The following is a 27,477-nucleotide window of genomic DNA, read 5'->3' as shown; positions in this document are numbered from 1 at the left end:
GTTGGGGCAAGGTCAGATGAGTCTGGGCATTTAAAACCTTTGAGATTGACATAACCTGGTCTTCCCAGACGATGATTGAGAACAATCCATGACACTGGCAGGTCTCAGCTTTGCAAAGGGGGCAGTGCATGCTCTAAATTCTGCAGGGTGCCCAAACTTTTGCAGACGCCATTTTTTTGTTTTCTGTTATTTTGAAAGTGTAAATGATGGAAATAAAATCTAACTTCTGTTGACATATTATAAGAATGTCTATTCTGTAATTTGATGCCTTTTGGAGATTTTTCCATCTTTCCTTGGCTTCTCTATGCACATTAATACAAATGTTTAGCTGGGGTGCCCAAACTTTCGATCCCCACTGTATATATAATGAATGATCCATGTAAGTGAACTGACCCTAATCATTTGTAAAATATTAAAAACCATCCCACTGGATAGAATTGTTGTAACACTTCTGTGGAGATCCAATGTTTTGTTTCCTTGTATTGATTTCTGTCGTCTGTCATCAGCCATTTCAATGTCTTTATTTCCATGGCATTACCCGACTGACCAGCTTATCTGAAAGTCAGATTTTTTTGAATCTTCATAGTACATAGTTCAAACTTGTCTTGTACAACTTTATGTGGAACAAGTTTTGTTGTGGTGAGAAAATAGTTTCCTTCCTTTGATTCTCTTCTTCATTCCCTTTCATAGAACTTGGGAGAAAGCCAGGTCTGCTAGGCTTTTACTTGTGGAAACTATGCCAATGCAGATGTATTCTGTAATATAAAATAGGTGAATAAGTAATTGCACATCGCACCGGCGATGTCAGGTTAAAAAACGAAAGTATTGCTTTTATTGCCAACACCTGCCATTTTTAATTTTGTAGTATTTTTATTTATAATTATAAGAGTTTTATACACATTTTAGTGATTCTTAAACGCTTAATAAAAGCAGTAAATTATCTGGAATGTGTTATATAATCTTGCAGCATTGAAACATACTCTTAGGTTTTTACATCTTTTCTGTTATTGTTCCAGCATGTAAAAAAATGAGTCACTGAAACAAAATCATAAATATCAACATTAAATAAAATATGTTTACAGTAAATAGTGCCTAAAAAAAAAAAAAAAAAAAAAAATTAAATTAAATAAATTATTTATTATATATATATATATATATATATATATTAACAGAACTAACCATTTACTGCCTCTGTGTGCCTTTTTTGTATGTACAATATTTTTGAACTTTGAACACAGCTTTCTAAAACGAATGTAAACATCTTTATTGGCGAAATTCAGTTTGTTTTTTTGCAAAATGCCTGCTTATTAAGGTTCATCTGTTATTTGCTTAAAATTAAAATATATTTTCCTCCTCTAGCTGACCCATGAGCTGGAGAAGAAAGTTTCAGAACTACAAATGCAAAAGGAAGAGGAAATTGGGTATATGTTCTATGCTGTGCTTGCAGTTTTATGCTTTTGCTTTCTTTATTAATACATTTTATTTTGATTTTGCTTTGAAGCGTGTAACTGACTCGTGTTATTGAATGTAATTATTGAAATGGCTGTGATGGAAAACAAGTGGGACTCTAGGCTACTTTCTAAAGAAGCTAACTTCACTCTTTTACTGTAAATAGTGTCCCTAACGTTTACTACTAGTACTGGGCTTTCTGTTTTGAAGTCTCAAAATGTTCTACAAAATTGGTGTCCTAGGTGCAACCTGTATTTGATACTAGGGATGTGCCAATACTGATTTTTTTTTTACCAGCGAGAATGAATACCGACACTTTTGGGCAAGTACTCGCTGATACCGAGTACAGATACCTTTGCAGTCACATGGACGGTACTGACTAATCATAAGCTGTCTAGGCTGTACTGTCATCACTGCATGGAGAGGAGAGAAAGCCACAGGGATTTCAAATCCCTGGACCTGGGAATTGGCTTTTCGTTGTCTGACAGCGGGGGATTGGCAATCTGATAAAGTGAGACGGAGGGAGTTAGGGAGAGGAGGGTTCAGTGGATGGCATGGGAGAGGTAGGGGGTAAGAGGAGCCCATGACACAGCCGCTGGTGTGCACAGTGGGATCGGAGCTGGTGGAACCTGTCATGCAGGGAGGATTCCCACACAGCTCCTGTGTGAACTCGGGCTCAAAGTCACTATGACAAGACTGGGTTCACACAGCTGGGTGGGAAACCGCAGTGCAATGTGAGCCCATTCCTTTTTTGCATGAGCTCAAATTGCACCGCAAAGGTATCAGTTTCGGTTTAAGGAGCATTTGTACGAGTATTTGTGCAAGTACTCGGTATTGGTGCAACCCCATTTGATACATAAATATCATGATACAACTGGCCAAAAAAAAAATAATTATGGTCCAAAGAACCTTTTTGGCTATTTATAGCAAATAATCAGCTTCTCTTCTCAGCGTAACCCTGCAAATCTGTTTAATATATTAACCGAAGACACAATATGTTAATGTATTTGCTTTAAGGATTCTCACGGAGGAGCATGCCGCCAAGCTGTTTGCTCTTAAACAAGAAGACAATGCTAAACTATCACATGAGAAAGAAGAGGCTGAAAGCAGATATGGTAATTAACAGCTGTCTTATTAAGTAGATTGAAAAGAGAAGTTTGGCTTTTTTCTCCACAGATATACTTACCTAGGTGGATGTGGTATCACTCTGATGCTGCATCTGTCCCCCACCGGCTCTAAAGGTGAGAACTCAGCGATCATATGACCTCTGATCACTGAGTTCTCCTCTGAGCAGAGCGCAGGACTGTCAGTTGGCGGCTCATTGAGGCTGAGCCAGGTGCCGCTTCAGACTCTGGGGTGGATCCCAACTTTAAAGTCTGGATTTTTTCTCAGCCTGGACCAGCTGACTGACGTCAGCCAACAGCGGGCTTCAGTCCGCTCTCAGCTGAATACAGGTCACAAGAGTGCAGAATGAACTTTAATCCAGTGATCCACAGGAGAAGTACAGCAAAAACAGCTTTGGCTGTACTTCTTCTTTAACCACTTGGTAACCGTGCTATAGCTGAATGATGGCTACAGAGCGGTTACCCAGTTCTGGCAGGGCATTATATGATGTCCTCCAAGAAGGCTTCCTCCCGCGTGCCCCAAGGGGACACAGCTGATCACATGATGAGGCAAAAGGCCAATCACAGTGGCCTTGTACCACACGATCAGCTGTGTCCAATGACACAGCAGATCACCGGGTAAATACAGTTGGCGGTTATTGGTAGCACTTTCCTGACACTGTCACAGCATGAGGAAAGTACTGCTGATAACTGTCAGCTGTCAGAGGAGATTGGCACTGATCAGTGCCCTGCAGTGCCACCCAACAGTCCCCAGCAGTGCCACCCATCAGTGCCTCCAGTCAGTGCTATCAGTCAGGGCCGCCATTCAGTGCCACCTATCAGTGCCCATCTTTGCTGCATATCAGTGCAGCATCATCAGTGCCTCCTCATCAATGCCCGCCAGTGCCACCTCATCAGTGCTGCCTATCAGTGACGCCTATCTGTGCAGCCTCATCAACGCACATCAGTGAAGGAGAAAAATTACCTGTTTGCTAAATAGAATAGAATAGAATAATAGAAACAAAGAAAAACTTTTTTTTTTTCAAATTTTTTGCTCTTTTTTTTGTTTATAGCACAAAAAATAAAACACCCAGTGGTGATTAACCACTTCAAGTCCAGACACTTTTACCCCCTTCCTGTCCAGGCCAATTTTCAGCTTTCAGTGCTATCACACTTTGAATGACAATTGCGCGGTCATGCAACACTGTACCCATATGAATTTTTTAGCATTGTTTTGAGACAGATAAAGCCTTTTTTTTTACATTCTGTCACCCTAGAAGTACTACTTGTGGGGGGTGATGAAGATTTTTTTTTTTTTACACTGATTGCTTATACACCCATAAAGGCTGTAAAAGCAATAATTTCTCCAGCTGCATTCTTGCAACCATTGAGAACTACTGTGTGAGCTGTGATTGGTCACATTGTACCATGTGACCTCTGTGATCATTCACATATTTCACATGTAGTAAGCAATGATGTCAGAAGTGACATCTTGCTTACTACTCTGCATGTGATCACTGATTGGCCAATCAGTTATCACATGATCGAGACCTCACACAGAGGTCCCGTATGACGATCGGTGTTCCACTGAGGACACAGCAGGCACTGGATCGCGGTGCTGCATGCTCTCAGGGAGCACGCACAAGCAGGGGGTGGGGAGGCCATTTATAAACGGCCACCTGACCCTGCGCTGCCACCGTCCGGCCGTTTATATACAACGGCCGGACGGGAGGTGGTTAAATACCACCAAAAGAAAGCTCTATTTGTGTGAAATAAAATATAAAAAATTTCATATGGGTACATGTAACGGAACCGACCCAGACTGCGCTTCAGTACTTCCGTTAAAATACCGCTTCCCTGTCCGAACACCACAGCTGACCATACAAGACTAGACGACACCAATCTTGAAGTAAACCAGGATATAGACTACTTTATTTGAACACAGATACAAGATATATACACTCAGGGGACAATCCCTCCTCCCTGCATCATGACACAGGGCAGGGCAATCTACATTTAGTGACAAGAGACACACAGGTATTCAAGTTTCATACCAGCAGACAGTCCCATCAGGAGGGAGGGCTGCTGGAGACACCCCCCCCACTAAGCTAATACACATAAACACATACATCCCATAGTAGTTTGCTCCCAAACCAGGCAAACAATAGAACAATGGGATGCAGCCAGGTAACATTAAACAATCAACAACCCCCACCTATCTCCTAAACATGTCTACACAGTCTGAGACAAAGCCCACACAATATTAGGACAGATCACCCTGTATCCCTACACAGGGTGATTTACACATAAGAGGAATATGGGGAGCTGAGACAGGGGTCTTCCCACCTCTCCAAAGTGAGCTGGGCTCCATGGGCCCCCCACCCAAAGTGACTCCCATCACAGTACAGTGTTGCATGACTGTGCAATTGTCATTCAATGTGCAACAGCGCTGAAAGCTGAAAATTGGCCTGGGCAGGAAGGGGGTATGCCGATCAGCTGCTGGTTTTCCAGCAAGCTCATTTGACAGAAGCCGGCAGAGAGATCATCTTCTGTCAAATAAGGACCCATAAACACAGGTCAAATGTTGGCCAGTATCTATTGTACCTGCTGATTTCAGCTGATAATTGGCCAGTGTGTGTACGGGGCTTAAGAAGAATAATTGGACAATATAGGTGTGATCTCTGGACTACACAAATTATTAGTCTTTTTGGTGTGGAGATGTGAAATTGTGTAGGTCTAAGGAGTTTAACAAAAGAAAACTGGGCAGGACTGACACTACTCAGTTCCCATAAAATGCTGTGTGTTGTCAGATCACAACAGGAATTAGAAACTGAGTTCATTTCCAGCAAATCAACACTTATATATCTGTGCTTGCAGGGTAAAACGTAGGGAAATGCAGGTATAGCAGAAATGTACTGTATATGTTTTTTGTTTTGCCCTGACATAAACTTTAACCACTTGCCTACCGGGCACTTATACCCCCTTCCTGCCCAGGCCAATTTTTAGCTTTTGGCTCTGTCAAATCTTGAATAACAATTGCACAGTCATGCAACACTGTACCCATATGAAATTGTTATCCTTTTTTTCACACAAATAGAGCTTTCTTTTGGTGGTATTTAATCATCACTGGGTGTTTTATTTTTTGTACTATAAACAAAAAAAGAGCAAACAATTTAAAAAAAAAAGTTTTTCTTTGTTTCTATTATAAGATTTTTCAAATAGGTAATTTTCTCCTTCACTGATGTGCGTTGATGAGGCTGCACTGATAGCACTGATGGGCACTGATGACGTGGCACGGATAGGAGGCACTGATAGGCTGCATTGATGAGCTGGTACTGATGATGCTGCACTGATAGGTGGCACTGCTTGGGCAGCACTTATGAGTGGCACTGCTGGGCACAGCTGGGTGGCACTGTAGGACACAGGTGGTTGGCACTGATGGGTACAGGTGGGCAGCACTGATGGGCACAGGTGGGTGGCACAGGTGAGTGGCACTGCTGAGCACTGATCATCAGTTCCGATCACTTCTGACAATTGCCGGTTATCGGCAGTACTTTCCTCATGATGTTACAGCGTGAGGAAAGTGTAGCCGATAACCGGCAACAGTATTTACCCGGTGGCATTGGGCACAGCTGATCACGTGGTAAAAGGCCACATTTACCGTATCACCTGATCACCGGCAGCGCCAGGGGTGCACAGGGGGCATATTCTGGAATTACTTCCATGGACATCGTTCCAGAACTAGACAACCGCGCTGTAGCTGTCTTTCGGCTATAGCGCAGTAGGGAAGAGGTTAAGGCTCCATGCACACTAGTGGGTTTTTTTTAGCTCAAAAAACGCTGGATAAAAAATACTAGTAATAGCATTTTTAGTCGTGTTTTAGTAGTTTTCAGAAGCATTTAGGAGCGCTAGCATTTTATTAGCATTTTTACAGTACATTTAGCATAAAAAAAAAACTATTAAAAAGCTGTTAAGGAGTGTTATAATACCATTTAGGAGCATTTAGCAAAATTTGGAAAAATGCTTAAAACTGTACAAAATCCATTTTTTTTCGTCCGCAAGACGCTAAAGCTCAAAAAAAGCTAATAGCCTAAAGTAGTGTGCATGGACACATACGAAAACACTATTTGGCTTATAGGAGCAGAAACAAATGCTAATAACAGCTTCTAGAAGCTTAAAAAAAATGCCAGTGTGCATGGAGCCTAAAATAAAAATCAGTTTTTACATCCACTAAAACTAGTTTTGCCGTGGCATGCTACTGATTGGCAAGACTCTTCATAAAAGCAATGGATAAGAAGACATTTGGTTAGATACATCTTGCATTCTGAATGAAAAGATGGATGGATTGGTTCCATGAAACAGGAATGTTTAAAGTGGGAAAATCTTAGGCAATTGTGTGATTGATAAGTAAAACATTGTGCTCAAACGTAATTTAAATGTATCTAAAGTAACTCTGGTGTGGCCCAGGAAGCAGGGAGTCTGGCCATGCTCAGTGGAAAGGCATCCACTTTGTTATAACATAGACCTCTGGATTCTGTGTTACGAGTTCCTCAGTGGCTGTCTTTTCTGATTAGAAAAAATTGATGGAGGGAGTGGACAGACACTGGCTGTTCACACATCTAGATAGCGGGAGCTCACGTTACCACATATTCTTTTTTTTTTTAATGCTTGGAGAGTTTCCACACATCATACATAGGCCAGCCTATTCACTTGAATGGGCTGCCCTATACGGAACAAATGTCTCAAAGAAGCTCCAGAAGTTGCTGCGTTTTTTACGGCACTTTATGGTGCGCTTGCAATGCATTTGTCATACAATAGACGTGTTCCTGCTACCTGTGCTTGGGTTGCCAATAACATTTAATGGCAATGTGCGTTTGAATATGCATCAAAGCACATTTTTTCTGTGTGGCTTGCCATTCGTTTGGAAATGCACAGATGTGAATGGAGCCACAACAATTTCACATTCAGGCCCCATTCACACCTAGCGTAGTGACAATTTAATCCACAACACTCATAGAACAGCCCATTGATTCCATTAGACTGCCCTACACGTGGGAAAGTAGCTCATGGGAAATATTGGCGTGTTGTGGTTTGCACATTTTTTTACTGTGTGCGTTTCTTTGCTGCATATGTTAGTTTTTTTATTTAATGTGACAAAATGTGTGTTTGCTTCTGTGTTTGTGGTGCCATTAACAATTAATGGCACCGAAAGGGCGACTAGTTAATTTTATGTGTAAAAAGGGGGCCATACACTATATAATCTCTGTACAATCTCCTTTAGATTTACCCAAACTATATAATAAGAGGACACCCCTATCTATCCAATCACTCTGTATCCAATCAGGCAGGCGCTTGCACTACATAGTTAATAATATATCTACAGTAAGGGAGATTGTACAATCACATTGTATAGTGTATGGTGAGCTTTACAGACTTCCAGGGACACACTTCTGTTTTCAATAGCTCCTCCAAACTCTGCCAAGTGAACCATCTATGCAAGATGAAGAAACAAAAAAAAAAAACGATAATTGGCTGTGTATTTAGTGAGAACAGATGATATGTAGACTGATAATGATTATATACGGGTACAGAGGAGGGTGGGAGCAATCTCCTGGAGGGGGAGGACAGGTGCAGGGTGTGTGTTAATGATATCGGCTGGGGAAGTACTTCCTTCTACTGGTTTTCATGTGCTAAATACCAAATTCCAGGATGGAGCAGGAAGTAATGGAGGAGTTTTCTATGAACACACCAGTGGCTGAGGTAAGATCTGTCCTAAAATACAGAGGAAGCGTTTTCTTTTCTGCAACAGAGGCACATGTATTAACAAAAAAACTTGACAAGTTACAACTTTTGTCCAGAGGTTTGATAAAGTGCAACATTTTGATTCATTTTACAATGTCACAATTTTATTGTTTTATACAGAGGAGCTGAGGAAAGAACTGGATCTAGTGAAAAGCTCTTTTAAGACCTATCAGGTAAAATTAAGCACTGTATTTAACCGTTTCAATACAGGACACTTTCACCCCCTTCTTGCCCAAGCCAATTTTCTGTCACACTTTGAATGCCAATTTCTCAGTCATGCAACACTGTGCCCAAATGAAATGTTTATAATTTTTTTGAGACAGGTAGAACTTTATTTTGGTGGTATTTAATCGCAACTCGGTTTTGATTTTGTTGGGGTATATAAATAAAAATTTACTGAATATGTTGAAAAAAACTTTTTTTCTTTTGTTTTTATGTTATAAAATTTTGAAAATAAATATTCTTTTTTCATTACCTAAGACCAAAACATGTTCTGCTACACGTCTTTAGTAAAAACAACCCAAATCAGTGTATAATACTTAGTCCATAGGCAAGTTAAAGAGTCTACAAACTATGGTATATATATTAAAATTGATCACTCCTGATGTACTGATGACCTAACTCAATTCTTGAAGTCCTAAAATGCCAGTACAAATACCCCCCCCCCAAATTCCCCCTTTTTGGAAAACAGGCAGTCTGAGGTATTAAGAGGCATGGTGAGTTTTTTTATATTTTAATTTTTTTGTCACAATTTTTTTTAGAAAATAAAGAAATGAAATAAAATATTTTTTTTTTACATACTGTCACCAAAGCAATACAGCATCATCATTTGACTGGTGTGGCACTGATCAGGGATTCTGACTGGTGACAGTATGTAAAAAAAATAAATATTATTTACAATTTTATTTACTGTGACCAGGGAAGTGTAGTGTTATCATAGTGACACTGTACTACTCTTGGAAAGTGATCAAGATTGCTTATAACTGTGATGATCACTGTTAAAAGCAATCATTTTTATGAATGACATCCATTCATTGGCATTGTGTACTATTGTGGTAGCTGTAATTGGCCACAGCTATCATATGGTGCAGATGCACTGTGATTTGGCCCTGTCTGACCAATCACAGAGATCAACACAACTGTACCCAATGAATGGGTATGAATGAAAGCCATTCATTGTGTACAACTGTAATGTGATCACTGTGATTGGTCACAGCGATCACAGGGTACCGGGGCCAGCCCAGTACAATGATCATTCTTTCACTGTGGTGGACACAGGGGGTGACAAATCATGCTGCAGTGAGGCCTGCAACTAAGAGGACATTATATGACGCCCTCCCTAAATAACAGTGCTCACGCTCAGCCGTAATTTGCCTGTTGTCCAGGCAGGAGGTATTTAATCAGGCTCACCAAATTGCATACTAAAGTGCTTAGTAAACTCAGTTTATGTAGATAAAGAACCATTCCACCTGGCCAATACATTTATGTCACAAATGAATGTGCCATACAGTAAATCAGTAGGAATTATTTGCAATCTACAGTATTTCCTTTCAGAATGTATGTTTGACTGGATTCCTTTCATTGTTCTGTAGTACAGTCATCACATCTGTATGATTTACTTTGGAAAAGCAGATCATTAGGGCACTTTTCCCTGATGAATAAATTAATAACAAATATATAATAGGTTCTAATGTTTCAAGATCTTGAAGGTCCTCTCTGCTGCCTGACTTATGATATCCCTGTGTGTTACTGTAATGTACAATTAAACCTAAAAATGATGTTTTTTTGCTGAAGGAGAGTCTGTCAGAGGAAGTGAATGAAGAATGTCTGAAGAAGGAGGCCAAGTGGAAAAATTCTAGTGAAGAACAAAAGTTTATGGAACTGTCAAAGCAAAGTAAAATCAACTTAGATACTTGCATAAGTTTGCTTTGCTGGGTAAAATGATTGAAAATAACTATTAAAAAAATGTAACATCTTCTCCCTCCTAGTAAAATATTTTCGAAGAGCAGTTTTTGCTTTACAACATGGTTGTAAACACTTGCCAGGCATCCTCCTTTCCCTGATGTTGCCCACACAACCGCTGCATAATGGTGTTGATAATGTGTGTCAGCACTTGTGAACATTTCACTATATGTGGTATTCTAGGAGCCACCGTCTCACAACTACAATGCTACAAATGTAAAAAATAACTACCTGACACAGTGATCACTGGAAATCCTTTTTTATTGTTATACCAGTTAACCTGCTTTGTAGCCTGGGGTCTGCCTAAATGTCCTATAATGATAAGGAACACCTCCAATGCTCCTGCTAGCTAGAGACCATGTGATATAAGATGCCTGGGCTTTAAAGCGGAGCCCCACTCAAAAGGGGAAGTTCTGCTTTAAGCCTTTGTCCCCAGCTCCCCATTAAGGATTGACACCTTTGGAGAGCGGGGGGGGGGGGGGGGCAGTTACCAAATTTGTTGACAGGTACCCACTACCGCTGCCTACGTGATCGGAAGTTGTTCTCCCCCCTCCCTACCCGTAGTCTTCTGGGACACGTGACAGGACCCAGAAGACTATGGGGCCATTCACAAAGCGCAGCACTTCTCTCTCATGCGCAGTGGGCACCTGGCTCTCACAGCCGGGTGCCCACACTGAAGATACCGGTGCCAGGGAGAGAAGACGGCAGGTGGAACCAGCTGTGTTGAGGACACTGCTGGACCAAGGGACGGGTAAGTGGTTGTAATTTAAAAGTCAGCAGCTACAGTTTTTGTAGCTGCTGACTTTAATTTTTTTTTTAGGTGGAAGTCCACTTTAAGTAACTTGAGGAAGTCTCATTTTTTTTATGTCAAGCAAGAAGTACTTCTCTACTTCCACTTTTTTCCATTTAAAGTAAGATAATTGAGAGTTATTGGGGCAGGTACTGAATAAGAGGAAGCAGCCCATCCATGTCAGAATCTAATTAGAAACAACATATAGAATCCCGGAATACTCCTGACAATGTGATGGAGCTTTTTTACCTTTGAAAGGGGATGTTTCAGTGATTGTTCCACTTTAGCAATCATATAACCAAACAGGTTGATGGTGTTCTTACCTTTCAGGATTTCATCCCAACTGACAGACTCCTTACTCTCAGTGTATATTAACTAGTATAACTCTCCATCCACTGTTAGTGGTAACTTTGATTTGGAAAACCATGTCGCTATGCATCAAAATTTGGACCCCTAATCACATGGACCTGTTCATGTGCTACAGTTGCAAGAAAAAGTATGTGAACCCCTTGGGGTTACGTTGAGTTTTGCATGAATTGGGCATAAAATGTGCTCTGAACGTCATCTAAGTCACAACAATAGAAGAACACAGTCTGCTGAACATAATACTACACAAACATTAGATGTTGCCATGGTTTAATTGCACATAACATGTAAACATTCACAATGCAGGGAGGAAAAAGTATGTGAACCTTTGGACTTAATAACTGGTTGACCCTCCTTTGGCAGCAATAACCTCAACCAAACGTTTCCTGTAGTTGCAGATCAGACCTGCACAACGATCTGGAGTCATTTTGGACCACTCCTCTTCACAAAACTGTTTCCGTGTAGCAATATTCTTGGGATGTCTGGTGTGAATCGCTCTCTTAAGGTCATGCCACAGCATTTCAATGGGGTTGAGGTCAGGACTCTGACTGGGCCACTCCAGAAGGTGTATTCTGTGCTGTTGCAGCCCTTGTTTTGTTGAATGACTTGTATGCTTTGGGTCATTGTCCTGTTGCATCGCCCATCCTCTGCGGAGCTTCAGTTGGTGGACAGATGGTCATACGTTTTCCTGCAAAATGTCTTGATAAACTCTGGAATTCATTTTACCATCAATGACAACACTCCGTCCAGGCCCTGAGGCAGCAAAGCAGCCCCAAACCATGATGCTCCCTCCGCCATGTTTCACAGTGGGGATGAGGTTTTGATGTTGGTGTGCTGTGCCTTTTTTTCTCCACACATAGTGTTATGTGTTCTTCCCAAACAACTCAATCTTGGTTTCATCTGTCCACAGTATATTCTGCCAGTAGTGCTGTGGAACATCCAGGTGCTCTTTTGCAAACTTCAAACGTGCTGCAATATTCTTTTTGGACAGCAATGGCTTCCTCCGTGGTGTCCTCCCATGTACTCCATTCTTGTTTAATGTTTTCCTTATTGTAGATGTGTCAACAAAAATGTTAGTATGTGCCAGAGATTTCTGTAGGTCTTTAGCTGACACTCTGGGATTCTTCTTTACCTCATGCAGCATTCTGAGCTGTGCTCTTGCAGTCATTTTTATAGGACGACCGCGCCTAGGGAGAGTAGCAACACTGCTAAACTTTCTCCATTTGTAGACAGTCTGTCTTACCGTGGACACATGACACATCAAGGCTTTTGGAGATACTTTTGTAACCCTTTCCAGCTTCATGCAAGTCAACAATTCTTGATGGTAGGTCTTCTGAGAGCTCTTTTCTGCGAGGCATGGTTCACATCAGACAGTGCTTCTTGAAACCAGTAAACCCAAAACAGGTGTGTGTTTTTTAAGGGCAGGACAGCTGTCAGCAACACATCCAATATCATCACACTGATTGGAGTCAAGGTTGGCTCACTCCTGGCTCCAATTAGCTCTGGGAGAAGTCATTAAGCTAGGGCCTCACATACTTTTTCCTCCCTGCACTGTGAATGTTTACATGTTATGTGCAATTAAACCATGGCAACATCTAATGTTTGTGTAGTATTATGTTCAGCAGACTGTGTTCTTCTATTGTTGTGACTTAGATGAGGTTCAGAGCACATTTTATGCCCAATTCATGCAAAACTCCACGTAATCCCAAGGGGTTCACATACTTTTTCTTGCAACTGTACATTTCTGGGATGCAGAGGATATTAACTGCCCTTCAAAAAAAGTCATTTTTTTATACCCACCCTTGACACTGTCATTACCAAAGCCACTGGTGGTTGGAATGCATGCCTGCCTCAATGCAGGAGATCTGTGGATAGGGTGGAGCAACCCCAACTTTCATCTACCACAATGATACCTCGTAGGCAGCCAGTCTACTTCCCATTCAAGATACAGATCTTGAAGCCAGAGGTGCCCTATCCCTCTGCTCTATTAGCATTATTCTACATCTCGGTTCCTTATAAGCTATTGGTTGTAAACCACTGTAGAGAAAATAGCTGTTAAAAATGCATCTCTCTTGTACACAGCATAATCTTTATGACTGAAATTAAACGTTTTTCACAATTTGTTCAACAGGACAGTCACTGATGGATACGTTTGAGATACAGAAAAAGGAAATACAGAAAAGAGCCTTGGAAGAACAAGCCATGATACAACAGAGCCATGAAGCACAGATTGAAGTAAGCTGTTTGGAGCAGAACAATAAAGTGCAGCATTTAAATCTAAACTATGAAAATCTGGCAATTATAGAGCTTTATGACAACAGTTAAATATTGGGGTTGATTTACTAAAACTGGATAGTGCAAAATCTGGTGCAGCTCTGCATAGAAACCAGTCAGCTTCCATTTTTTTGTAAAATTTTAACTGAACAAGCTGAAGTTAGAAGCTGATTGGCAACAATGCACAACTGCACCAGATTTTGCACTCTCCAGTTTTATTAAATCAACCCCATTAGGAATAATATTCATGGCCAGGCACACTGTAATGCTAGTGCAGACAATGTAAGGTGCAAAAAGATGGGGATAGTAAAACCATAAAAAATAAATTAATAAGTAAAAGTATGAATCTGAGTGATACACAAGAAACGGGAAGTTCAGAATAAAAAAAAACACAGAATACAAGAAGCTTCAAGGAAGAAAAGTGCAAGACATATAAAAATAATAAAAGGAAAAAAGTATAGAAAAAACTGAAAAAGAAATGGTAAAGAGGTAACATTTCGAAGAAACAGAAAAAAAAAATCAAAAACAAATAACATGAGATTAAGTGTTACTAAACCCAGGACCCTGCATTCACTATATCTGGTCTCCCACAGTACACAGAACACAGAAATGCAATTATTTTAGTAAATATAAACTGCTAAATACCTTTTCTTATCACCAGTATATAGCAGTCTTGTGACTTTTATCAGTGTCTTGCTGAGCAATGGTTAAAGCTTATAGGAGAAGTTTTCATTCACCTCTGACTGTCCTTTGTGGCTGCTTTACCCCTGACCCTCTGTCTGGATAGTGCTGATTGGTCCTGTGCTGATCACATGCACTCACCCAAAAAAAAAGCTAGCAATGCACACCGAACTGAGAATGTACAGAGTGCCTCCTAGGGCTATAAACTATCAGCAGATGGATTGGGGACAATAGAAAAAGGGGAGGATCAGAGAAGTCAGGATCAAACAGCCTTTTTTACACAATGTTGGGGGTTAACCCGTTAGGTTCCACAGTGAGTATAACAAGCACACTTTACTGCATATACAGACTGATTTCCCTGTTGTGGGTTCAGAACCACTTTAAGAAAATGGACATAATATGGAAAAATGCATTAACAGTTTTCTTTACAGCTAAGACTTTTTGAAAACTTTTTACTATAGAGTCACCTGTCATGCCCCTGTATATAACCTGGGCCTTGGATTGAAGGGGTTACACAGGAATATAGGAATTGAAGGCTAAAACAGGTATTTAGCTGCAATACATACATTTTCCTGTAGACCTATTTTAATTTTGCAACTCAATTATTAGTAAGTTCTTTTTCTTTCTCAGTTATTGATGGACCTAGGAAGTTCTTAATCTTTGGTTTATCATGCTGCCTACAGGAGGAATGGACACTGGCAAACCCAAAACTGTGGACCAGCCCAGGACCACCCTTCCAATGAATCTATTTTTTTGCTAGCATCCTGTGAATGCTTCTGAGGCTTTTTGACGTCAAGCAACTGTTCCCCAGATTTACAAGGCTGCCACCTGGTTTCCTGTTCACACAAGTTCTACCAGGTGGACGTTTTAGCCTCATCTAGTGTCAGCTTTATATGTAAGGTCCTTCAGGCAGATATTGAGCTGCAAACTATTCTCAGTTAACTATTTTCTTGGGCCTTATTGTTTGTTTACTGTATTTCCCACCCTTCAATTAGACTGCTTTTGGACATATGGCAGGTTAAAGACTCACCGTAAAGTACTTTTCTTGGAATCCATTGGGGACACAAGTTAAACCTTTTTTTTTAATGACCACGATACAAACAGACACCCTGATAGTGGCAGGGGTTATGCTGGGCAGGCCTACAGTTTTTTTTGTTTGCCAGTGTCCAATCCTTTTGAAGGCAGGAATATTACACAAAGTATAAAAGACAAGAAAGTGATTTTACGTTGAGTACAAATATTTTATTTTAAAGGTCCAGGAATTCTGATGTTGCTGCATGTTTGTTTCTAAAAGCAGTGTCAGCCATGCAGCAAGAACTTAAGGAGGGTCAGAATGGCAACCCCTCTTTAGCTTTTAGCAGGTTTCCTTCAATGACTGTTCAGTGAATTGTTCCACAATACAGGAGAAAATTTTAGCATATTATGTTTCACAATCTTTATCAACTGGTATACAGAGACATCCCTCATCATACCTTGCTCTTGATTGCATTTCACTCTCCACTGTAGTTCCCACCAGGAGTGGACTGACACCTCATGGGGCCCCCGGGCAATAGGGGATCATGGGGCTCCTGTGTCCTCGCCCACAATCAAACCACACCCAAAAAAGCCTATGAAAAGGTGCCAGGGGCATCTCATGGGGCCCCCTACTGAGACAGGGCCCTCGGGCGATGCCCGAGTTCCCAAATGGTCAGTCCGCCCCTGGTTCCCACCCTTTATATGCTTTGGTTTGTTTCAAGTGATAGTGTTAATATTGTTCTTGCAGGAAGTCTGGAAGAAATACAGAGAAGCTACTCAAGAAACAAAGATGCTGAATGTGTTGAAAATGGTAATAAAATGTCTCCACGTGCATAACTGTTAATTGTTAGCAACAGTACCAACTTTGCTGTGAAGGCCTGCATCAGTGCTGTCCTGAAGAGGGAATACTTTGCTAGCACTTTTAGTGTTCAGTCTTGTTATACTATATCTTTTGTTTGTTGGTATACAAATTTTAGTATAGACCCCTGACTTGTTTTCTAATAGTTTTTTGTGTTAATTTACATTTGATTAATTTCAGGTGTTTTACCATTTACACAGTCAATGTACAGTTTTGATTAGGTGTTTGCCTTTTGGTTGTATTTTTGTTCAACATGTAATAATTATACACTGTATATAAACGGCTAAATATGCTGTTGAAATACTGTGCATATAGCTGTTTTGCATGATAAGGAATTTGCATTCCTGTTCAGCCAGTCCTAAGATTTACAAAGAGCTAGCAAGATAACACACCCAGGGGTGTATTTACCAAAAAGCAAACAAGGCATTTGCTGGGGGGGGGCAGCACTGCCCCTTGGAAGAAGGGACGGAAGGAGGGACACACACGGCATGGGGACTTAATGAGTTCTGAGAGATACTGTGGGTTTCATGACGATGTTTGCACAGCCCGACTCTCGTTCCTGGGGATGTCTGGAGCTGTGAACTGAGTGTGAGTGTCTTTCTCTCTCTCACCATGGGGGATGGTGTGGGAGCAGTGGTAGTGGAAGGCTTGGGTGGAGGGCAGGGGTGCTCTTGGTCAATGTCAGGCTCTTTCTGCAGGGGGGGGGGGGGGTTGGTATTGGTGTCTTGCCAATTTTTGTGTTGCCTAGGACAGCACAAAACCTAAATACACCACTCAGCACACCAAGGATGGGCCCTGACTTTTCTCTGGTGCAGTTAAGGGCAATACAGCTAGGTCAACTCCCTGACCCTAGCCAGTGATTTGACAGAGAAGGAGCAGCAAGAGTTTGATTCTCATGTGCTCACTATGTTCTCTCCATCTGTCAAGATCCTTCTTGTGTGCACATGTAGTATATTGCAGCACAACTGACTGGCTCCTAGCACTGCTTTGCCCTTTCCATTCCCAGCTCTGCTTTGCAGAGGATCACAAAAGGCTGATATCAATTGGGGCTCACACTAGTTACATTTCAAGATCTATGTTGTTGTTATTATTAAATGAGATGTATTAACTGGTGCTTTTCACATCTGCCTGAACTTCATGTGATACTGTATGCAGTGGTGTATTTAGATTTTGTGCTGCCCTAGACAACACAAATATTGGCAGCCACCCCCCTCCCCCATGGAGAGAGTTTGACACCGACAAACACCATCCCCCCCTTGCCTGTGGAGAGAGACTGCCATTGACCAACAACACTCCTATCCCCCCGCCCAAGAGAGCCATCACTATCATCACCTGCCATGCACCAGACGCTCAACCCCTTGGCAAGAGAGAGAAGACACTCACTTTCACTGCTCCGAACAATCCTGGGAATGAGAGTTGGGCTCTACATACACCGTTCAGCAGTCTGCAGTCTGTCTCGGTTCCCACCTGGTCCCCATGCCACGTGTGTCCCTTCTTCCGTCTCTTCTTCCAGGGGCCAGTGCTGCCCCCCTGAAAAATGCTGCCCTAGGCAAATGCCTTGTTTGCCTTGTGGTAAATAAGCCCCTGACTGTATGTATGTTTGCATCTTTTCAGCACTTACAGACAGAGATTAATGACAGAAATGAATCTATACTGGCAATCAAAACGGAGTTAAAGCAAGCCCATGAAGACATCGAGAAATTGGTGAGTGTTGCAGTAAAAATTAAAAACACTAAAGTTGCAGACTGTCCATTTGTATAATTCTTGAGATTTCAGTTTAGCAAGATTGTTTTTTTTAGATTACCTTTAAAAAACCCCCAGAACTTTCATGTCTTTCCTCATAAATTTAATGGAAAACATAATTACAAAGGTTGTTGAGACTTCATTTGGCTACCCAACCTTCTCTGAAGATGCATAAAAACGTCTTTGTGTGTATGTGGTTATCAACAGTTTGCACGTGAGGGAACATAGGTGTTGTAGGGGATATGTTGTAACAGCCTATTGATAAAAAGGGAAAATGTTTTTAAATTGATGTCCCCACTACCTCTGTATTCACTGTTGTATATAAGTGTATTGCCTTAGTGTGTTAGCAAGCACATCAGCAAGACAGATGCAGTAAAGGCTTCCAACGAAACATAAGAACAGAGACCTTCTTTAGCATAAGGATGTGACTACTAAAAGCAAGCCTGATGCCCCAAACTGGTTAACCAGATAAAATTCTATTTGTTCCATTCATACTTTTCACACATGTACTATACTATACAAGTTAATGAAACCAATTCTTTGATTTATATAAAAGCAATTAATCTTGCTTGAATAAAATAAAGGAAATGTCTTAAATCTTTATAAACCACTTTACAAATTCCAATGTCCTCCAGATAAACCAGAACAATACAGGCAAACAAGACAAAGTCCAAAGTAGACATATCATGCATATCAACAGGCTTATCCAATAAACAGTGCATAGAACAATGCAGAGAGTGTAGCAAACCAATAATAATTATTAATGAATTCATTCATACTAATTATTTAACAATTAATAAGGATAACCAACCAATAAAAATTCACGTTTTTGAAGTAAGAGGAGAACAATATGAATTATGATGTGTTGCTTTAGGTTCAGCACTTCATGTGCAGGGCTTTAGTTTGCTTTACTGAATAAGCTCTGCGTCATGTCTATGTCTCATAGGGTGTAAGGCAGGGGTGTCCAAACTTTTTTCAAAGAGGGCCAGATTGGATGAAGTGAACATGGTGGAGGGCCGAACATTTTTCCAAACATTCTTTGAACCATTACAATTAAATGCAAATAAATTATTTTATGCCAAGTTACCGTATTTTTCGCCGTATAAGACGCACCTGACCATAAGACGCACCTAGGTTTTAGAGGCAGAAAACCGGAAAAAAAAAAATTCTGAACTAATGGACTGCAGACACAGTACAGGAGATGACCAGAGACTGCGGACAGCACAGGGATGACCAGAGACTGCGGACAGCACAGGGATGACCAGAGACTGCGGACAGCACAGGGATGACCAGAGACTGCGGACAGCACAGGGATGACCAGAGACTGCGGACAGCACAGGGATGACCAGAGACTGCGGACAGCACAGGGATGACCAGAGACTCCATATTCGCTCCATAAGACACACTGACACACTGACATGGAGGGCCGTATTAAACCGACCCTCGGGCCGTAAATGGCCCGCGGGCCGGACTTTGGACATGCCTGGTGTAAGGTATACCAGTGTTTTACTATCCCTCCCTTCCCATACCCACAAGTAGTTGTCATATACAGGTCTTCCAAAGTTGTAATTGTTTTCCCTGCACACTGACCTTGGGACATACATTATATTCTGTTACAGTCTCCCTGTCTGAATGGTCATAATTTGCCTACAGTCAGAAAGAATCCCTATAAATTACAATGTTTTGTAGCTCATTGTCATATTATTTGTACATTTACATTAATGGGCTGATGATTAAAGTGTGACTAAACCCACAACAGTAAAATCAGCCTGTATATGCAGTAAAGCATGCTTGCACTGTGGAACCTAAGGGGTTAATCCTCTGCATTGTGTAAAAAGGGTGTTTGGTCTGCCCCTCCTCTTGTTCAAATGTCCACCTGATAAGACAAACTGAACCCGTAGTCACATCCACATGCTCAGTTTAGTGTGTATTGCTGCCGAGGTTTTTCTTTTCTTGGGAGAGTACATGTGATCAGCACAGTGCCAATCAGCACTGTCCAGACAGAGGTCAGGGGTTCTGCATCCTCCTAGAGCAGAAGAAAAGTCCTCCTACAAGCTTTAACCAGTGCTCTGCTGAAGTCACAAGACTGCTCTGACTGCTGATGAGAAAAGGTATTTAGCAGTTTATATTTACTAAAATAATTGCATTTCCATGTTCTGTGTACTGTGGGAGACCAGATATAGTGAATGCAGGGTCCTGGGTTTTGTAACACTTTAAAACATGGCAGACCTAAATTTTTAAGATCTTCTTGAGTCCAAAAGTAATGTGGTTTTCCCAGAAGGAAATGGAATGAGGATGACGATGCATGCATAGGTTTTTCATCCAGTCATTTAATCAGTCAGATGTCAAGAGCAATCATTTAATTCACGGCTCCTGGAAAACATGTCTGCATCAATCTGATCACTATTTCTTATTCAGATTTTTGAAAATGAGTGCCAAAAAATAGTTACAATAGCAGTCAAACTGTAAGGCTTTCATACACAATTAGAACACATTCAAGTAACTATTTAAATTCTAATAGTGGTATAACTACAATAGTTATCATGCTGGGGCAAGGGATCTTTTAAAGCAGTTTTAAAAGTAAGTTTTTTTTAAAATCAAATCAATAAACATCAAAAACCCCCAAAAATTGTGCTAGGGCTAAAAGTGTAAACACAAAATACCCAAAGAACAGCCTCTAGCACTATACCATAATACAAAGTGCAAGTCTTAAATAGATATTAAAGTGCAGTGCTCAATAATAAAATAAAATATCCTGTATAATAATAATAAATATATCTATTCCATACATAACTGCGCCTATTTATGTGCAAACAAAAATAAAAAATATATTGTTACACAATATCCTGTGCAAAATATGCAACAGAATGCAAGAAATTAATAATGCGCAAAATAGCACAAAGAGCTGACATATAAGCAAACTAAAAATCATGTGCAGGTTGTGCATTAAAGTGCTAAAGAGATGTGCAAAGAATGTAAATATACATGTAACAGGGTTTACTTGGGAATTCAGATATAAAATGATCTGCCCACAAATGATCTTTTTTTTATAAACAGTCACTGAAATAGATGTGGAGACTGACAGCCCTCTTACACAAGTGAGTCCCTAAGAATAGGAATCCAGCTTGAGAATCCACATGACACCGACCACTCATGTGCATACTCAAGGCTTACCAAAATAAAATGACCCCTAATGCTGAGTTGTCATAAAAGGCTCTATTTGTCACCAAAAGAAAAGACTCTGTTGTTGCTCAGCCACATCGCATGGAGTTCCCATATAAATCAAAGATTAGGCCACAGTGGATCTCCAAAGTCACCTTCCACAGTGCTGTTTCAAACTCAAGAAAGCTGTCAATGCATGTCACATTAAAGGGACAAGAAACACAGCTCCCATAGTGTCAATCTGTATAAAACAAGAAATGTATCATGCAACTGCACTTATGGAGATCCACAGAGCCTACAGCATATAGCGTGCTTTCAAAACTCCAAGTGCCAGTAACAAAGATGGCCGCAGCTTGACATGCATTCATGGTAGTGTGTATCCCGACTTCGCCCTATGTGTTTCATCGCATATGACTCTCAATGATTGACGTCAGGCGGAGGTTAGATTCCACAGGACTGAATGACGGATGAACCTCCTAGATACCTGAAAAAAAAAAAAAGAAGAATGCATAAGAAAATGCCAAATCCAGCTAGTATGTGAGGCACAGGCCTAATGAAGTAAACCAAAAACTTTTTCTTCTAACCTTAACTGCTCCAAATCCTCCCTCACATATTCCGTTAGCCTAGGTTCCCACCTATGCAGTTTGCGTTTGATATGTTTCTGCAGTGTGTTTTACGTTTTTGCACATGCGTTTGTGATGCGTTTTTGAAGCATTTTTCAACTTGTTGCTGGGCAGAATAAAATGCAAAATGCATCAAAATGCACTACATGCTTTTCTGCAGCATCTCCATTGAAGTCTATAGGACCAAAAATGCAAAGTTTTGCGTTTAAAAAGATCCCTGACCCTTTCCAAAAAACGTACCAGGTGAAAACGTGGTGATGTGAACGTGTCCCATAGGAAATCATGATAAATGTACTGCTGTGCATTTCAGGAAAACACAGTGGAAAACACATAGGTGTGAACCTAGACTTAGACACTGCAGCTCACAGTCTTCAGCAACAGAGGCAGTGCTGTCAGCCCAAAAAGCAGTGGGCAGGACTAGGTATGGTCATGTGCTCATTAACAACCAACAGGCTTGTGAATCTGCAGTGACAATGCTGATCCCCCTGGAACATATTCTTATGTTGTGAGTGACAGTGCTGCTTTGAATTCAGGATAATGCAGCATCCTTGTCACATCACAGAAATCTGTGTTAGGTAAATCCTACTGGCAGGATCAACGGGTATTTGTGGGACTTTGCAGGGGTACTAAACTCAATGCAAATATAATTTGCACACATTTCTTTTTATATATAAAAAAATCACCAATGCCAAAACCATGAAAATTATATACTAAATAAATAAATGCTGCTGCTCATTAGTGTAAACACCAAAAAATATAAGACATCAAAACAGCGCAAATATATAAATAAATATACATTCCAGTGAAAAATTAAATAAATGATAAAAAAATATAAAAAATAAAAATGAATGAGTCCCACTCCAAATTAATAAAGTGAAAAATAAAAATAAAAAAATATTCATAAAAGTCATTTTTCAAAAAAAAAAAAAACTTTGGGTCTAGGATCCCAAAAGAACCCTAAAAGGCGTTTTTTTCACCAATATGTGAGTGCGGTGTGGTATTTGAGCACTATTTCGGTGAATACACGGGTCAAAAGTTTTTTTTTTTTTTTTGAAAAATGACTTTTATGAATATATTTTTTTTATTTTTCACTTAATTGATTTGGAGTGGGACTCGTTAATTTTTATTTTTTATATTTTTTTATCAATTCTTATATATTTAATTTTTCACTGGAGTGTATATTTATTAATATATTTGCGCTGTTTTGATGTCTTACATATTTCTTTTTACTGGGAAATCTTAGTCCTCTTTAAATATCATCATAAACCAAAGCTAAAATGCTTCTCTTTTTTTTGTAAATGTATTTCAAAATAAAACCTATTAAGAGTGCAATATTCTGTGTTTTCTAATGTATATGTGCTTTATTTTAAGAAAAGTCAAATTCACAAAATTGAGAAAAATTTTGACCAAAACGTCAGCAAAGTGGAGTCAAGGTACAAGATCAGAATCCAGACTCTTATGAATGAGAATTCAGATTTAAGGTAAAAGAAGTATACTTTTTTTATGATTTTGTTATACCTTAAACATCTGTAGTAATGCCAAATGTCCAGTAGGTGTCATGGCAGACTGCTGAAAACTGTTGTGCAGCTGTTCATACAGCCAGTGAAATAGGCTTAAAATGATTATAAAATGTAAAGGTTTTTTTTTTTTACCTTATCGCATTAATGTAAAATATTTTATCTGGACATCCACCCTCAACCCCCCCTCCCAAAAAAAAAACCCTCACATGAGCCCAATGTTGATCCAGCGCTGTGCACAAGAGCAGCATCTCTGCTCTCCCTCTTGCTCCTCACTGGCTTAGACACAGAAGCAGGAACTGTAGTATAGAAAGAGAGCACCAACCTTGCGCATTACCTCAGTAAACAGTAGATGAATCTATTAATAAAATATACTCACAAGAGTAGCAGTAAAATAGGCATATAATAACAGTAGCCAACACAGGGTTACAGGTCACGGGCAAGTGCCATCCGGAGAGGAGTAAAACTCTTGGTCAAGCTAACACGTTTCGGTGATCCCTTCTTCATCAGAGCTGGATTATAGATAGGAATCATCCATTAGGGTTCAGTTCCCATAGCTAGGAGGCATTCAGCCTCTAAGTGTCAGTGTTTCAGCCAGTTTACCATTGGCTCCTGCTGCTGTCAATCACAACCAGTGAGGAGGGAGTGGGGGGGGGCTGGAACTAAGCCCCACTGTTGCAATAGAAAAACAGAATGGTTGGCCGCACTAACAGCAATGTGGTGGATAAAATCCTTTATTGGAATCCTTTACATGCAATATGATAAGAACATGACCACTCCAAGACAGGACAGAGGAGCAGTCGACGCGTTTCACACAAACACATGCTTAGTTATTACACTGTGTATTTCTATGGACCACACATGACTCAGGAGCATGCTCACATGAGTGCCCCCATAGTAGGCAACTTGCTATGGGGGCATTCAGAGAGGGGGAGGAGCCAGGAGCACCAGTGCATGACCTGAGAATAGGAGGATCAGGGCTGCTGTGTACAGAACCATTGCACAGAGCAGGTATTACATATTTATTTATTTTATTTTTTATAACTGAGCCTTTACAATAACTTTGAAGTGGTTTTAAACCCAAAAGCAAACATTTATTATATTGCAGCTTACATATTTTTAGATGTAATGGCTGTATTAGTTCTCTTTTTTTTAAGCTTTCCTTCTTTTATTTTCACCTGGTGATCTAGCCAGTGAGTCTGTTGTTTTGCAACAGAACAAGCTGTCCTAAATTTACCTTCATTTAGTTTTGCTAACAAGTTTAGTGTGCCAGTTCTGAGCGCAGACGGGCACCGCTTTCTTGTAACTCTGAGCCGAAGTGCATAGATGTGAAGGGGACACACGAGAGGAACAAACTGGATTTCTGTTTGAAATGTAATGCATGCTTTGATTTGAATTCCTTTTACATCACTGCAGGAAAATGATGAATGGGCCCATAATTTGTTAAACGATGTGTTAGTGTAATGCCAAACCTACTGTATTAGGCCAGAAAGTATAGAAGTGGAAGAATACATTTTGGCCTAAATTTATAACAAACTCTGAGTTTACTATATATTTTTTATAGCTGAAAGTAAAAAATATTGTTTTTCTTCAAAATATTTGGTCTTTTTTTGTTTATAGCGTGAAAAATAAAAAGCGCACAGGTGATCAAATACCACCGAAAGAAAGCTCTATTTGTGTGAAAAAAAGGATGTAAATTTCGTTTAGGTGCGGCATTGCATGACCGCGCAATTATCAGTTGAATTTGTGCAGCGCCGAGTAGCAAAAAGAGGCATGGCCTGGTCATTAAGGGGGGTAAATCCTCAGGAAGGCAAGTGGTCAACCCACATAATGCACAAACAATGAAAAGAAAGCTAAAAATGGGCACAGGCACCAACTCAAATCCATACACAGCCAGGGAGGAGATGGCGTTAAACCACACTGACTGCGGTGGGGCACGTCCACCCCGGGGAGGGAGCCCGACCACTCCCTCCCGCAGTCTGAGATGACGGCTGCAGTGTGCCTCGAACCTATGGCCATGCCTGTGGGAGCCGGACGCCTTAACCACTGGGCTGACCACCGCCCAACTAGATAATGTAAAAAAAAAAACCTTTGTTTTCTTAATGTGAAGCGGTATTTGCGTCAAGCAACTGCGCATGTGCCGATTTCAGGCACGATCAGTGGGCCTCCGCAGCTGCGCACGTGTAGAGAACCGCCTTCCGCCCGGCATTTCCTCAGCTGGAAGCGCGGTAACTGGAGCACGGCACGGGTTTACCAAGTTCATCGTCATAGCTTCCACGCCCACCTCCGTCAACTCTTGATGCCCAGCTCCTCCTGTCTGGGCGTGGCTGTGCACTTTCACATGCCATTGCCTTCCTTGTTTCAGCCTTCCTTTGCTGTCATTTCATCTAGTCGGACGGTCCCAGGACATTCTTCTGGGGACATGGCGACAAGCCTCATCTTCCCTTACACAGGGACTGCATTTCATTAGTAACTCTTTCCTTCCCATGACACTTGGACACTCGCTTGCTTGCGCTTTTCTGCTTCCTTTTCATTGGCCATTATGTGGGTTAACACCTTTTTATCTGGAGCTGCAACCACCAAAATGGGGACATTTTATTACCCACCCTTTTTTAGCATTAACCACTTGCCTTCTGGAGGATTTACCCCCCTTAATCACCAGGCCTCTTTCTGCTACTCGGCGCTGCACTAATTCAACTGAGAATTGCGCGGTCATGCAGTGTTGTACCCAAACGAAATTTACCGCCTTTTTTTCACACAAATAGAGCTTTTTAGTTTTCGCGCTATAAACAAAAAAAGACCGAAAATTTTGAAGAAAAATATTACATATTTTTAGATGTAATGGCTGTATTAGTTCTCTTTTTTTTAAGCTTTCCTTCTTTTATTTCCACCTGGTGATCTAGCCAGTGAGTCTGTTGTTTTGCAACAGAACAAGCTGTCCTAAATTTACCTTCATTTAGTTTTGCTAACAAGTTTAGTGTGCCAGTTCTGAGCGCAGACGGGCACCGCTTTCTTGTAACTGAGCCGAAGTGCATAGATGTGAAGGGGACACACGAGAGGAACAAACTGGATTTCTGTTTGAAATGTAATGCATGCTTTGATTTGAATTCCTTTTACATCACTGCAGGAAAATGATGAATGGGCCCATAATTTGTTAAACGATGTGTTAGTGTAATGCCAAACCTACTGTATTAGGCCAGAAAGTAATCCAATATCTCAGGACAGTGTGCTGTAGGATATAAGATATTGTGAGCAGAGCGCCGTGTCTGCTGGCAGTGATGATGAGTCATGGAGGTGTTCATAAGAAGTGATGTGTAGCTTTGAATATCCTTTTCTGAAAGTGAGAAAGCTATAGCTATTTCCAATGTGACATTCAATGTTACTTTTTTTAAACAGGAGAAAACTCATAGCTAAAAATGAGCAACTCTACAGTGATAGAAACCGAGATCGTCCTGGAACCTAGCCAAGTGAGGCTGCCTGAAAACCATCTGGAGACCTCTCCTACCAATTGCTGGCACAGAAACTGCTACTGTCATTCCTATGGAAGTATATTACCTTTTTAGCGTATATACAGTATGTAGTGTTGTCTACGTATGTAAAACATATGTCTCTATAAAAAATTATACTGAATATAACTTAGCAAGGAATTGGCTATTTTTCTTCTATATCTAAACCACCAATTAAATTGTAATGTATCGCAGCTTACCAGCTCTTGTGGTGGATGCATTAGTTTTCTTTTTTTTTTTAAGCTTGTTTCACTTGGTGATTCTGCCAGTAGCATATTTCCTGTCCTAGAATGACAACATTCGCTCACCCTACTGTATAAGGACAACAGAAACAATAACACTGAAAAATGCAGAACTACTCCCTTCTATGTTATGGACAGTATAGGAGGGTTCTGTAGTCCTATCTTGTTTCTGTGATGTTGTGATCCCAAGAAATGGCCGAGGACACAGCATTGGCAGGACAGAGGACCAAGAGGCAAAACTGTCCTGACAAATTCCAGGACAATTGGCATGTAAGGGGTTACTGCACTTAATAATCTGTAGCCCTATGAGGTTTTCTTGTTAAATGTGTTAGAGAGCATAGGTGCAAAAAGCACTGAGCATGAATTTGTAAAAGACCTGGTACT

At 40.6% G+C, this 27,477-nt stretch overlaps 1 protein-coding gene and 1 long non-coding RNA gene across 2 annotated transcripts in view; both read left to right on the top strand.

The window, feature by feature from the left end:
* FLACC1 (flagellum associated containing coiled-coil domains 1) overlaps nt 1–23,313 on the top strand; it is a 50,790-nt gene extending 27,477 nt beyond the window's left edge. Inside the window, exons 8-15 of the mRNA XM_089672701.1 lie at nt 1,360–1,421; nt 2,467–2,564; nt 8,475–8,527; nt 10,149–10,248; nt 13,604–13,707; nt 16,190–16,252; nt 17,915–18,004; nt 23,200–23,313. Coding sequence (XP_089528827.1) covers nt 1,360–1,421; nt 2,467–2,564; nt 8,475–8,527; nt 10,149–10,248; nt 13,604–13,707; nt 16,190–16,252; nt 17,915–18,004; nt 23,200–23,313 — 684 coding nt within the window. The remainder of the gene's footprint in view (nt 1–1,359; nt 1,422–2,466; nt 2,565–8,474; nt 8,528–10,148; nt 10,249–13,603; nt 13,708–16,189; nt 16,253–17,914; nt 18,005–23,199) is intronic.
* Nucleotides 23,314–25,731: 2,418 nt separating this feature from the next.
* Nucleotides 25,732–27,050, top strand: LOC149473739 (uncharacterized). Its single transcript, XR_016312139.1, has 2 exons — nt 25,732–26,430; nt 26,742–27,050. It is a non-coding gene; the product is annotated as an uncharacterized LOC149473739 (long non-coding RNA).
* Nucleotides 27,051–27,477: the final 427 nt, after the last annotated feature.

Source organism: Staurois parvus, unplaced genomic scaffold, assembly GCF_062004578.1.
Source record: "Staurois parvus isolate SC_StPar_1 unplaced genomic scaffold, SC_StPar_1.0 ptg000011l, whole genome shotgun sequence".
Taxonomy (NCBI): domain Eukaryota; kingdom Metazoa; phylum Chordata; class Amphibia; order Anura; family Ranidae; genus Staurois; species Staurois parvus.
Note: the sequence above shows the minus strand (reverse complement) of the source record. Positions and strands in the feature narration are given on the sequence as shown.